This window comes from Microtus pennsylvanicus, chromosome 7, assembly GCF_037038515.1.
Source record: "Microtus pennsylvanicus isolate mMicPen1 chromosome 7, mMicPen1.hap1, whole genome shotgun sequence".
In the NCBI taxonomy this organism is placed as follows: Eukaryota; Metazoa; Chordata; class Mammalia; order Rodentia; family Cricetidae; genus Microtus; species Microtus pennsylvanicus.
In genome coordinates this window covers 124,647,159-124,660,125 of record NC_134585.1, presented here as the reverse complement: position 1 = coordinate 124,660,125, position 12,967 = coordinate 124,647,159, and the positions used below count along the sequence as shown (strand labels likewise).

Sequence of the window (12,967 nt, the reverse complement as noted above, 5' to 3'; positions counted from 1 at the left end):
GCAAAGTTCATTCATCAACCTGTACAGGAAAAAAGAATAGGAAAATCTGATTTTATTAGGTCCTAAATAGATGCTTCACAGTTTCTTTCCCTTTTGCTAACACAGGTGGCAAGCTGGGAACTTGGACAAGCTCAGGTAGGGCAAGACCAAGGCAGGCATAAGGAAAAGTAATACGTTGAAACACACCAGTGACTGCACAGCTTCCCCAGGCAAAAAGACAATTCCTCCTCAGTCCCAACGTTCCTTTTTACTTCAGTCTTTGGACCTTTTGATTACCGAGTCACTTGAAGAGATTTAGAAACCGTGATTTTACGAAAGGGGTGTGTGTCATTAAAATAACATTGCCCTGAAAAGGCTTTTGCATTGAATGAAAAAGCAGCGCCATAGAGGATATCCAAGCTAATCCGAGGGAAGCCGAGAAGGCAGAGCCGGTGGGCGTTCAGAGGGGCGAGGGCACGGCAAGAGGGCCCCTGGGAACTTGTAAGAGGACGCGACAAACGAGGGAAAACGAGCCGAGGAGGACGGGGCAGCAGCGGGAGCGCCGGCAGAGGCGCGGCCGGCCGGCGGGCACTGCGGAAACAAAGGTCGAACCTCGGGGACAGCAGCACCGGGAAGAGCTAGGCCGCAGCGCGCGGGTCGGGGGCGCGCGGGGCGGCGAGAGGTTGGGCGGTGCCAAGGAGGGGCCCGCGGCCAGGCCGGGCGAGCGGAGTCCGCGGCGGGGGCGGGGCGGGGCGGGGCGGCCGCGGGCCGGGCCTGAGCGAGCGCGCGCGGGGGCGGGGCCGGAAGCGCAGCGGCCGCGACGCGGACGCCGGGAGCGGCCGAGCGCGGAGGCTGTGGCGGGCGGGCAGGCGGGCGCGGAGGCCGAGGCCGCGGCCCGGGCTCTCCGTGCCGCTGTGGAGGGCGCCCTGGCTCCAGCCGAACCGCAGCGTTAGTGGGAACGGGTCGCCGGGCACGATCGGCCGGCGAGGGGAAGCGGGACCGCCGCTCCAGGGCGCTTCGGCGAGAGAGACTTTCGGAGCCTGGACGTGCAGGAGCACACAGCGCTGACTGAGGAAATTGTCTCAGAAAAAGGCCGACCTGGGGCTGGGGCTGAGCACGGGACTGGGCTAGGTGGAGGAACCTGAAGTTCGGAAGGGAAAAGAACGTTTAAGATTTCCTGAGGTTGAGGCCAATGCTACCGTTTTGAAGGTAAAAAGCATTGCGCTTCAGGTGTTTTGTGGGTTTTTGGCTTTTTTTTTTTAATTTGTGTGTGTGTCTGCACAATTGGCTCATTTCAGAATTCAAAACCTTTAATGTTAAAAACGAATCGGTGTTTTGTTTTGATTTTTAAGAAATCCACCCATTTTGCTCCCCAGAGCTCCACTGGACTTTGTACATTCTGCTGTATGGTTTTATTTATTTTAACTGTACAAATCATCTGGAAGATTTCTTTTTCCTCGAGTGCCATTTCGGATTTGTTCAGCCTTTTTTTTGTTTGTTTGTTTGTCTGTCTTGTTTTGTTTTCCTTCCTTGGCATTTTAAACATTTGAAAACGAGAGGTTTTTCAATCTTTGGAGCTGTTGACAAGGTTCTCTTGTCAACAGAAGGACAGTTGGGGAAACTGGATTGAAAGGATGGTTTTTATCGGTCTGCAGTTAAGACTGATATTTTGAAGTCGCATTCTTTCTGTGGTTCATTTTTTAGCCCATAGTGCTAACCTTAAAGAGATTTGTGGTTGACGTTTTGGTTTCTAAGAAGGTCATAGTTTTTTCTCTTTCATTTCTTTTTTTTTTCCATTTTCTTCTTTCTTTTTCAAGACACGGGGAGGGGAGGGCGGAGGGTCAGGAAAGGAGAAGACCATGTTAAGTGGTGGAAGTGCAATGGCTCTGCAGTTACCAGGGTCCTGACAGCTGGAAGAAGGATTCAGTCTGCGACTTGGGAGGCCTTCCTCTCACCTTCCTTAAAAATTGCAAGGGATTCAGGCCTGTTCAAGACGCCCAAAGAAGCTCCAGGATTCTGGAACTGTGGAGACACGGAGAAACCATGAGCATACGGTTGCCCCATAGTATAGACAGGTAAGTTTGCAAATAATTTGGGATTTTTTTTCCGACACTTGTTAAAAAGAGTGGGAAGAAGGTGTTGTGATTGACTGGCTGAGCTGTGGGATAGGTAAGGTAGGAGCTGTGGTCTCTGGGTACTGTTAGTGTACATATGTTTATAGCCCTTGTGTGTGTGTGTGTGTCCATGTCTAAAGCGTTCCATCTAGTTCTGTGCCATCTATTACCAACAAAGAGTGACGCTAGAGGAGACAAGAAATGCTTTTGCCTTACACCAGGTGTAAGACTGACTCTTGTCCCCCCCAACTTGCCAGCCTAGGGATTCCAAGCTTGGACGAAGCCTGGTCATGGGGACCCACAGGTGAATGGGGACTAGTTTTAAATATTTGGGGAGTGGAGGTGGGGTGACTGGCAGGGTTGTGGGACTCCATCAGACTGACTGTTATGGAATGGCAGGACGTGGTGGTAGGGTGTTTCCCACTTAAAATGAGGAAGATGCTCTTGGTCTGAAATGTTGGGACAGAAATATTCTACATCCATATAATCAGAATTTTCACCAGTGATTGCTAGAGCTCTAAAACGTTTAGGCCACGCTAGAATTTCATCCTCTTCAAGTTTAGAGTTTACATTGAGAGCTACCAACAGGCTGATGCTTGAGGTTTAATGTTCCCCAAGCTGCTCTTAATAAGCTTGACTCTGCAAAACAGGCCTTCCCTCTGCTTGAAGCCGGAAGGAGTTGTTTTGGCTCTTAGGCCCTTGAAATCAGCTGGAGGCACATGATGCCCCTTCCCCCATGAGCTTGATCTGCCTTCCCTGTTACTGGTAACAGTGTAGCTGTTCTGTCCTTCAAGGGGATGGGACAACTTTGGTAGGTGGCTGCCTTGTACTTTCTTCCCCTTCTCCGCTTCAAGTCTTCTGCCTTAAAAGTCCTCCAAGGGATTGTGTTTTGTGTCAAATGAAAAAACGGTATTCTCGAGGTAGGGAAGAAAATCTGTAAGTCAGCAGTTCCTGTCTCTGTGTCAGTTAACCTTTGGGTATACATGCTAATAGTAATTTCCTTTTGACTGTGGAATGCGACCTAAAATGCCTAATAATCTCCCCAAACATTACCGTTATGTTGTCTCAGGGTCCCAGTTAGATCTATTTAGCAGTCCTTCTGTAGAGAAACTGCCTTGCAGTGGGGAAGAGGAGGCAGCCACAAAGGCAGTGTGACTGGTTGGCCTGTCCCTCCCTTTCCACTGTGGAAAGGGTAGCTGAAGCTGTCAGAGCTTGAGGCGGAGGGTGGTTGCATGGCTGCCCTTCTCATCTTTTTGCAGCTGGGGGATTAGTACTCCCAAATTAAGATTTGCGCGTCAAACGATTTCTATTAATTCAGGGATGTGAGCAGATGGAAACCAGGTTTTGAGGGGTGAAGGGCAGTCAGGGCTTTGGGGTTAACGTGAGTATTCCTCTAGGAGCTTGCACAACTCCACAGATACAGGTCCCAGGGTCCTAAGTGCTTCAGTAGATACAGTGCTTCACAGATAAGTGCTTTTATTGGAACATTTCTTCATTGAATCTCATAATGTTTCTCTGAGGTAGACAAATCAGAAGTTATTCACATTTTGTAGATGAGGAGACTGGACTCCTGGTTTGTCCAGTGCCATTTAGTATTGTCTGAGCAGTGTCAGGATCTAGTCCCAAATCTCAGTTTTCTGATTCTGAATCCCAGATGCTTTTCATTGCCTCATCCCGTCTACAGAGGTTTAGAGACTCATCATCTAGAATGAGTAAGGCACCATTTTGCTCTCTCTCTCTCTCTCTCTCTCTCTCTCTCTCTCTCTCTCTCTCTCTCTCTCTGGTCTTTGGGTTAGGTGCTTGTCAAGTTTTCCCCTGTACTTTGTACCTATAATCTCTGGGGTTAAAACACTGTGTTCTTCCATGGGAAGAACTTACTTTGTAGGCAAGGCCTTTCTTGCCTTTACCCTGCCTGCTTCTCTGCCCCAGTAACATGGTCAGTCCTGGAACTGAGATTCCCTCCTGGCTTCCTCTAGCTGACTTCTCTGATCTAGCTGCCTTAGCTGTAGAGCTACATTGTTGAACTTATGGACGTCCTAGGTTCTGTACCTTATAAATGTAAATAATTCACTATCTTTTCTTTATGTTACCCAAGCTAGCTTCCCAACTTGCTATGTGTCTGGGATTCACAATCTTGCTTCCACCTCCCAAGTGATAATTTAGTCTTATGCTATGCTGGAGGGATGGATTACAAGGAGCCATTGCAAATTATTGTTTGCAGTATTCTCGTCTATTCTATGAATTTATTATGTGAGATGGTATAAGTGTTTTAGATAATTATTCATTTTTTATTGAAAACAGGCAATCTAATTGGGAAATAGACATGGTTGTTGAATATGCTTGTAACCATAACCACAGTACTTGGGAAGCTGACGCAGGAAGGATTACAAGATTGAAGCCACTGGAGCTACATAGTGAATTTGAGGCCAGCCTGCCTCAAAAACACAACAATCCCAAAGGCCACATAGAATTGCCGCTAGTCTGAGCTCTGAAAGCAGAGGCTATGTTGGTTTCCCTGTTTTTGTCCTGTCCACTAAGTTCAGTGCCTGGTGTGTAGTTGCTGCTCCACAACAAATGCGTGTTCAGATAAGTGAACATGCCAGTAAGTGTGAGTTCATCTGCTGCGTGTTGTTTCCATGACTTCATCACATAGTTAACCTAGGGTAAATTAGAGAACATTTCCTTGGTAATATGTATTTTCTAGAGGTAAAGGGAGGGACAGGACCCTCTATTTAGAGACAGTGTGGCTTCCCACTTGGCAGCTTTTTCACCAGTTTTCTCCTATTGGTCCACAGAAGGCATGACATGTTCTTAGTTGATTTCTCTCTTAGTGATCATCAAGGGCAGGGAAAATTGGGGCTGCCCCAGTCCTTTGCAGCTTTTGTTCATGGCATCTTTTTGACCCCTTATCTGAATTTCAGTATTTCTAAAGGTGTGTTTGTATCGCAAGTAGAGAGCATGTCTGATTCCTCGGGGTAAATTTGGGGGGGGGGCTGGGTAGGCTAGGAGTTTGCTTCCACAGAACAGCTTTTCCCTGCACAAAGAAGACGAAACCAGAAAAGTATAGTTATGCCAGGAATTCTTGGTCTTCTCCATTTCCTCCTGGTTAAAGCAGAAGTGCCATGCTAATGTCATCGCAAGGTCACACGGCTATGATTGTGCCATTTGAAAATTTCTTATTGTATCTTCCTCACAGGGCTGTTGAAAGACAAATGAAATAAGATATTCCAAATTGCCTTTTAAATAGTGAAACTATAGTTGATAGGGGGAGGGAAATGGGAAGCGGTGGCGGGGAGGAGACAGAAATCTATAATAAATAAATAAATAAATAAAATTGTGAAACCATATAAACTAGATGGTAAACTTGTTTAGTTTTATTCACTACTTCATGAGTTAAATAATCCAAAACAAATTAAAACGGGTGTGATGGAGCATACCTTTCATCCCTGCACTTGGGAGGGCGAGGCAAGTCGATCTCTGTGAGTTCAAGGCAAATGTGGTCTACAGATGGAGCCTGAGGCCAGCCAGGGCTACACATGAGACCCTATCTCAAAACAGTAATAACAATAACCTTAAAACTTAAGGAGTGTCAGAAAGTTTTATTATTTGAGAAGTTTAAGAAGAACGAAATCAGGTTTTTTTGTTGCAGAAATGTACAAGGTGATGAGAATAGAAAGTAATACTGGGCAGGAGTATGGCTTAGTTGGTAGTATGCTTGCTAGAATGCAGGAAGAACTGGGTCCAGTCACCAGTACTGCATGCCTATAACCTCAGTACTCTACAAGTGGAGGCAGGAGGATCAAAAATCCAAGGTCGTTCTTGGCTTCATAGGGAATTTGAGGCCAGCCTGAGTTACATACAGACTCTGTTTCAAAAAGAAAAATGCAATACTGATAGGCAGGTGTAGTGACCCACTTTCTAATCTCCGCACTTGGGAAATTGAAACAGGAAGATTATGAATTCAAGGTCAGCCCACTGAAGCCTTGTCTCAAAAGACTGAAAAGAAATAGTTTTCCAGTAGTCACAGGAGTGTGCTTGTGTTCGCATGTATGTATGTGTGTATGTGTACATGTACTTGGTTGTGTGCACACCTGTGTGGAGTCAGAGGTTGAAATTAGGTATCTTCCCCAGTCACGTTCCATCAACAAATATGTTGAGACAAGTTCTCTCACTGAACCTGAAGCTTGTTAATTTAATAAGGTGAGGCTGGCTGACCAGTGAGCTCCAGGAATCCAAGCTCAGGTCCTCATGCCTACAGGGCTAACACTTCTGCTGTTTCTCCAGCTCCTCCCTAGGCATTCTGATGAATGCAGGAGACTTCTGTGCCTAATTAGACACCACTTTGTGTGATACAGTTAGTTGTAGCTTTTGTTTTTTAACTTTTTTTTTTTGGCGTTCTAGGTGAGTGAGTGCTCTACCACTAAGTTTCACTAGCAACCCCAAGGAATATTTATTGGTGATCCCAGGCCATTGTAGAAGAATCAAAAGAAATGCATACCCTTAAACTGTTAGTGCCAGGGACCTCTTCCCCTGAGACTCTTGTCTTTGTCAAACTCTGGAACCAAAATCCCCAGATAGTTAACTTAGTTTGTATATTTAGTGAGTACTTAAAAGACTGCTTCCCAGCACAGCAATAGTGATCTAGAGCAACAAAGAGATACGTGCCCTGAGTTGCCACGTCTTTTCCACAACATACTCTTGCTTCCATCTAGAGTATGAGATGGGAGCTGACAGTGGATTTGCAGATGAAACATTTGGTAAATAATCAGCATTATGGGCCAGCAGCAGGCTAAGCTTCATTTTGATACTCAAAAATGTTCTAATAGAGCAAGCTGATACTTTTTTCCTGGTCTCAAAGTACTGTGCAGCAGAGAAACTGCCCTCCAATTCAGGAGCATAAACAAAAAGTAACGATGATTGTATCCATCAGAAACCAGAAAGGAATCCTGCCCTAAGTGAACACATAGATAAGGGTTCTAGACACCTACAGCCTCTCTGAGACAGGGTGGGAACTGGAGTCTGAGTCTGTTTCATGTTATCATAGTGGCATTACTATTAAGCATATATTTTATGAGGGGTGGTGGTGCACATCTTTAATCCCAGCATTCAGAAAGCAGAGGCAGGTGGATCTCTAGTTCAAAGCCAGCCTTGTCTACATAAAAGGGGGGGGGGGGAAATTGAATGAAAAATTTAAGTTAGAAATTAGAATAAATATCCACTGAATAAAAAAGGGAAAAAAATGGAAGACACACAGCACCCAGGGTAAGTTTCTAAGCCATATGATAAATCTTCTAATTGGGACAGGGCTTCTCTATGTAGCCCTGGCTGTCCTGGAACTCACTTTGTAGACCAGGAACTCACAGAGATCCACCTGCCTCTGCCTCCAGAGTGCTAAGATTAAAGGCAAGTGACATTGCTGCCTGGCTGATCACGTCCCCTTTTTAAAATTTATTTATTTTTATCTTATGTTTGTGTGTTTTTTCTGCATGTATATCTGTACCATGTGTGTGCGATGCCCTTGGAGGCCAGAAGAGGGCCTTGAGTCCTCTGGAACTAGAGTGACAGGTGGTTGTGAGCCATCATGTGGATGCTGGGAATAGGAATGGAACTCTGGTCCTCTGCTGATACTTCTAACCATTGAGCCATCTCTCCAGCCCCTTCCTTTCTTTTCTTAATCACTGTGTTGGGGGAAGCCCAAGCTTAGACCTGTAAATGCTTTTCATGGCTACTCACTCACCCCATTGATCAAACAGGATGAAAGAAGTTGCTGATTCTAGTTTCAAGAAATTAAAGACAATGGATTTTGTCTTTTAAATTAATCACAATGGATTTTGTAGGGAAAATGCCAGCTTCTTGAGTTAATAATATGGATGCTGGAGTTAGCTTTGTTCCTAACTACGTGGAAAAATCCTTATCTGCTCTGGATCTTTATTTTCTTAACCTGAAAAATGAGTCCATTGGGCTAGTCGGCCTCAAAGATTTGATCCTTGAAGTTGCTATGTTCTTAGAGCCTCTGGAAGTGATGCCATGTGTTCAGTGAGCCGAGACTTTTTTGTTTAGGAATCATTATCTTGTCTCCCTGAAAAGTCATGAAAGAAAGTGGGGGAGGGGAACAGAATGCCGATGAAAAGGGAAAGGACAATAGAAATACGGGGGTGTGGTCCCTGATAGAATTCGAGACAGTAGGTTTAGAAGACGCCCAGGTTAGTTGGATTTGAAGGGAGAAAATCACAAGAGTGAAAAGAATGATCCTGATAAAGATGACAGGGACGGGGACAGGATGGACTGGAAAGCTCACAACCATCCATAATTTCAATTCCAAGAGATCTAACTTCTGAGGGCACTAGGCATGTATGTGGTGCACAAACATGCTTTCAAGTAAAATACTTATATACATAAAATAATCTAAAAAAAAACTTCGATGGACAAGAGACGAATAGTTAAATTTTTTAGGTGAAAGGAGAAGGCATTTTGGGCAAAGGGAACATAAATAAAGCTTCTGGAATGGGTGTGGACTGAAAATGGTCTGCTTGAGGGTCTCTGGAGCAGAGAAATATTAAATTGATAATGTGTACAAGGTGGTGAGTAGTTCAGACTTTATGGAGGAGTCTGTTGAGTTTTATTATAGAGTGACTTTTAAAACAGTATTTAAAGTTGGTTTGATGGTAAGGTGCTTGCCATCAAGATGAACAAGCTGAGCTCAATTCCTGAAAGTGTTTTCTGGCCCCCACATGTGTGCTATGGCAATCATGAGTGCACATACACAATTAATTGTAATACAAGTCTTTAAAAAGTGATGGGTAAAGAGCAAATCCTGATGTTGATATTTAAATTAGAAGACTTTAAATTTGGGAGACTAACTAGAAGTTTTTAATTCAGTCTTTTCAAAAAGTGTGGGTGGTGACAGTGAAATACAGAGGCTGGGTGCAGATGGCCTTTTGAAGCAGAATCGTGAGGTCTGTTAGGGCTGAATCTGATGTGGTTCCTGACCGTGAGACTCGTTGACTAGGAAAGGGACAGTGCTATTGATGGAATAGGAGCTTCATTAAAAGTCACCTGTCTCCCACTGGTACCCAGCAGCTCACTGAGCTCAGAGTATTGAACGAATTTATCTTGCTAAGGTTCTTGGGTTAGGCCATTTCTAACAAATAGTTTTTGAGTCCTTCATTGCGGTTTCTTAGAGAGATGGGAAAAAGACAACTGGTTCTAGGGTAAACTATTAGAAAATTGGGCCATGCTTTGAGAAGATTAGCATATATTTAAGGTCCTGATTAATCATTTATATTGTTTCTAAATATTAGACCATATTCAAGGGATTTAGAAGTTATACTAGTAGATGGATACAGAAAATAGAGGACTTTAAGGTTGAAGGTTGTTGTATGAGCCCCACTCAGCCACTAACTAGCTATGATTAGGATTGTTTTTATAAAAGAATTTTGTGAATTCTATAGTGTGGTGTTAAGTGTTGTCAAAGAAATTGGTTGCCAAGGACCCACACTGCCCTAAATTAAACCTTTCTTGTCACTGGAGATCCATGCTTGGGCTGCCCATCCTATTCTGTTGAGTCTCAACTGAGAATTGACAGGCATGGTTCTGGGAGCATGGTGAACAAAACCAGGTAGCTTAGCTGGAGTGGTAGCACACACCCTTAAGTCCAGCACTCAGTAGGCAGAAGTAGGCGGGTCTTTGCGATTAGATGCCAGACTTGTCTGTACAGTGAGTTCCGCGTCTCAAGAAAGGAAGGAAGATAAATTGCTTAAGTGTCTCAATCCAGGGCAAATTCTATCCTGCTTGAAACCTGCATTTTTCTTTTCTAGGTTTATCTATCTAGCTTAGAATTCATGGCTTCCTTCTTCAGTTCAGCCTACAGCTTGCTAATTGTGGTCGTATTGCCATTTCCTACCATCAGGTAGACCAACCTATTTGAGCCCACTGAATTCATTTTAACCCCTTTATATCAAATGTCTGTCTCCTCCAACCCCATTAGACTTCTATTTTTTATGATTAATACCACCAAGCTGTACCATACATTTGTGTTACTCCTTCTTCACATACGCATAGCAGTTTGATTCTATTATTCTTTATTTGTGCAAAAGAATTGATATAAAAGGTCATTTTTAAGTAAACTTTTAAAAACTTGCAAGTAAATAAAAGCATTACACACCAAAATTAACAAGAGTCAGTATCTAAAACTTAATGAGCCTGTATATAGTTAGAATTAGCATTCAAAACAGAACCTATGACACCTCACATTAAATTTTTGCACCTATCCACCATCAAAACAAAACAAAACCAACAACAGAATTAGAACTAGAAAAACACTTAGCTGTGTGTCCTCTTTCACAACTTGTGTTTATTATTTGCATTCCTCATCCCCTTATAGTCAGCTTTTCTTGTTCTCTTTTCTTCATGTTAAACTGTACTCACAGGTATATTTGATTACATATATATCATTTTCTAGACCCCACATATAAGAAAGAAAATGTGATTTTTTTTATTTTTGAGATTATGTGGCCTTATTTAATAGAATACATTGTAAGTCCATTCATTTTCTTACAATTTCTTTAACTTCATTTTTCCTCAGAGCTGAGTAGTATTCCATTTTATGTATATACATCAAATTTTCATTATCCATTTATCTGTTGATGAACAGCTAGATTGATTCTAATTCTTTGCTATAGTGAATAAAGCAGCAGTAAAATAAAATTGGAATTTACATAAAAGTTCATGCATAGCACCTAGCACATAGAAGACTTGGATTTAAAAAAAAATGTGGTGCTGTCCTTTTCTTCATGTTTTTTGTTATCGCATCTTGTCCTACCATCAAGGTTCAAGAACAGTGTGTCTTTTTTGCTTTTCTGGGTGACCTTTAGTTCCCAGTTCTTGTTCTCTTAGGTGTTCTTTGTACATAACAAATACTGTTTCTAAACTTGAATTGTAGCTCACTTTTGGCATTGTTAATTTCCTAAGAAAATTCTCTAAACACTGCTGTCAGAGGGGCTGGACAGATGGTTCAGCAGTTAAGAGCACTGACTTTCCTTCCAGAAGACCCAGCTTCAATTCTCAGCACCCAACAACTGCCTGAAACTACAACCCCAGAGGATCCAAAGACCTCTTCTGGCCTCTACAACCCCAGAGGACCCGAAGACCTCTTCTGGCCTCTACGATCTCAGAGGACCCGAAGACCTCTTCTGGCCTCTACGACCCCAGAGGACCCGAAGACCTCTTCTGGCCTCTACGACCCCAGAGGATCCGAAGACCTCTTCTGGCCTCTACGACCCCAGAGGACCCGAAGACCTCTTCTGGCCTCTACGACCCCAGAGGACCCGAAGACCTCTTCTGGCCTCTACGACCCCAGAGGACCCGAAGACCTCTTCTGGCCTCTACGACCCCAGAGGACCCGAAGACCTCTTCTGGCCTCTACGACCCCAGAGTACCCGAAGACCTCTTCTGGCCTCTACGACCCCAGAGGACCCGAAGACCTCTTCTGGCCTCTACGACCCCAGAGGACCCGAAGACCTCTTCTGGCCTCTACGACCCCAGAGGACCCGAAGACCTCTTCTGGCCTCTACGACCCCAGAGGACCCGAAGACCTCTTCTGGCCTCTACGACCCCAGAGGACCCGAAGACCTCTTCTGGCCTCTACGACCCCAGAGGACCCGAAGACCTCTTCTGGCCTCTACGACCCCAGAGGACCCGAAGACCTCTTCTGGCCTCTATGACCCCAGAGGACCCAAAGACCTCTTCTGGCCTCTACGATCCCAGAGGATCCGAAGACCTCTTCTGGCCTCTACGACCCCAGAGGACCCGAAGACCTCTTCTGGCCTCTATGACCCCAGAGGACCCAAAGACCTCTTCTGGCCTCTACGACCCCAGAGGATCCGAAGACCTTTTCTGGCCGCTGTTGGCACCAGTGATGTAGGCATACATGCAGGCACCAGGAACTGAGATCAAGAATTCGTATTCATAGCCCAGCATACACCTTCAATTCCAGCACATAGGGAAGCAGAGCTAGGCAGATCTCTGTGAGTTCCAGGACAGCCAGAGCTACACAAAGAAACCCTGTCTCAGAAAACGAGGGAGGGAGGGAGAAGGAAAGGGAGAGAATTCTTGTTCATATTAGATTTTAATATATCTTGGGTACTTGGTAGTTATTGTAGGAACAGACCAGTCTTGTTGGAGTTGTTCCCTTCGGCTTATCAGAGTTTTAGGGGATTCATTGGCAGCTTAGTTTCTAGGCTGTTGTTCCCCACAGAGGTCTGAAGGCAGGCTCTACCTTGCTGCTGTCTGTGCTGCCCAACCAAGGCTGGCTTCATTCATTCCATAGAGCAGGGCACTTAGGAACTTCTTTCCAAGAGACTGCGGCTGCAGAGAAAGGCCACTGTTGTTCTGGGAGGTGGTGACTGGAGAGAGTGGAGTGAAGAGCTGTGTGAAAGGGAGCTTGTATTAGGCAGGAACTGCAGACCTTCTTCAGAGCCCCAGGGACAAAGGAGAACACCACTTAGGTTCCGTGTCTTCACAGGAACAGGGCTTCAATATTAGGAGCACTCATTCATGTCATCCCACAGATAAGGTAGTATAACAAATCTTCACATGCCATGGTGCCACGCACACGGACTCGACATGAATAAGAAGCATACTGAACTGCCAAGGATTGGATGGTTTTGTGGAGAGGAGACAGATGTGAGGTAGTACATAAACTTACTCCTCAAAGGACACCTTTAGGTTTATAGACTTCCTGGAGGAAGAGACTTCCAGATTGAGACACAAAGTGGTAGCCAGGAAAGAGAGAGGAAAAGAAAATCCAAGCAAAGAACATCTTCCCCTGGAAGAGTAATCTGAGCTCACTAGTGGATATCGTGGCCTTGGTGAGG

At 44.7% G+C, this 12,967-nt stretch overlaps 1 protein-coding gene across 8 annotated transcripts in view; it reads left to right on the top strand.

The window, feature by feature from the left end:
* Nucleotides 1-789: 789 nt before the first annotated feature.
* The window catches only part of Arhgef11 (Rho guanine nucleotide exchange factor 11), a 135,715-nt gene continuing 123,537 nt past the window's right edge, over nucleotides 790-12,967 (top strand). For 4 of the 8 annotated variants that reach the window (XM_075978665.1, XM_075978661.1, XM_075978663.1 and 1 more), the window contains exon 1: nucleotides 792-2,054. In XM_075978665.1, the coding sequence (XP_075834780.1) occupies nucleotides 2,023-2,054 (32 nt within the window). In that variant the 5' untranslated portion in view covers nucleotides 792-2,022. Of the gene's footprint in view, nucleotides 2,055-12,967 lie in introns of all 8 variants that reach the window. The other 4 variants (XM_075978667.1, XM_075978666.1, XM_075978664.1 and 1 more) reach the window with 2 other exon arrangements.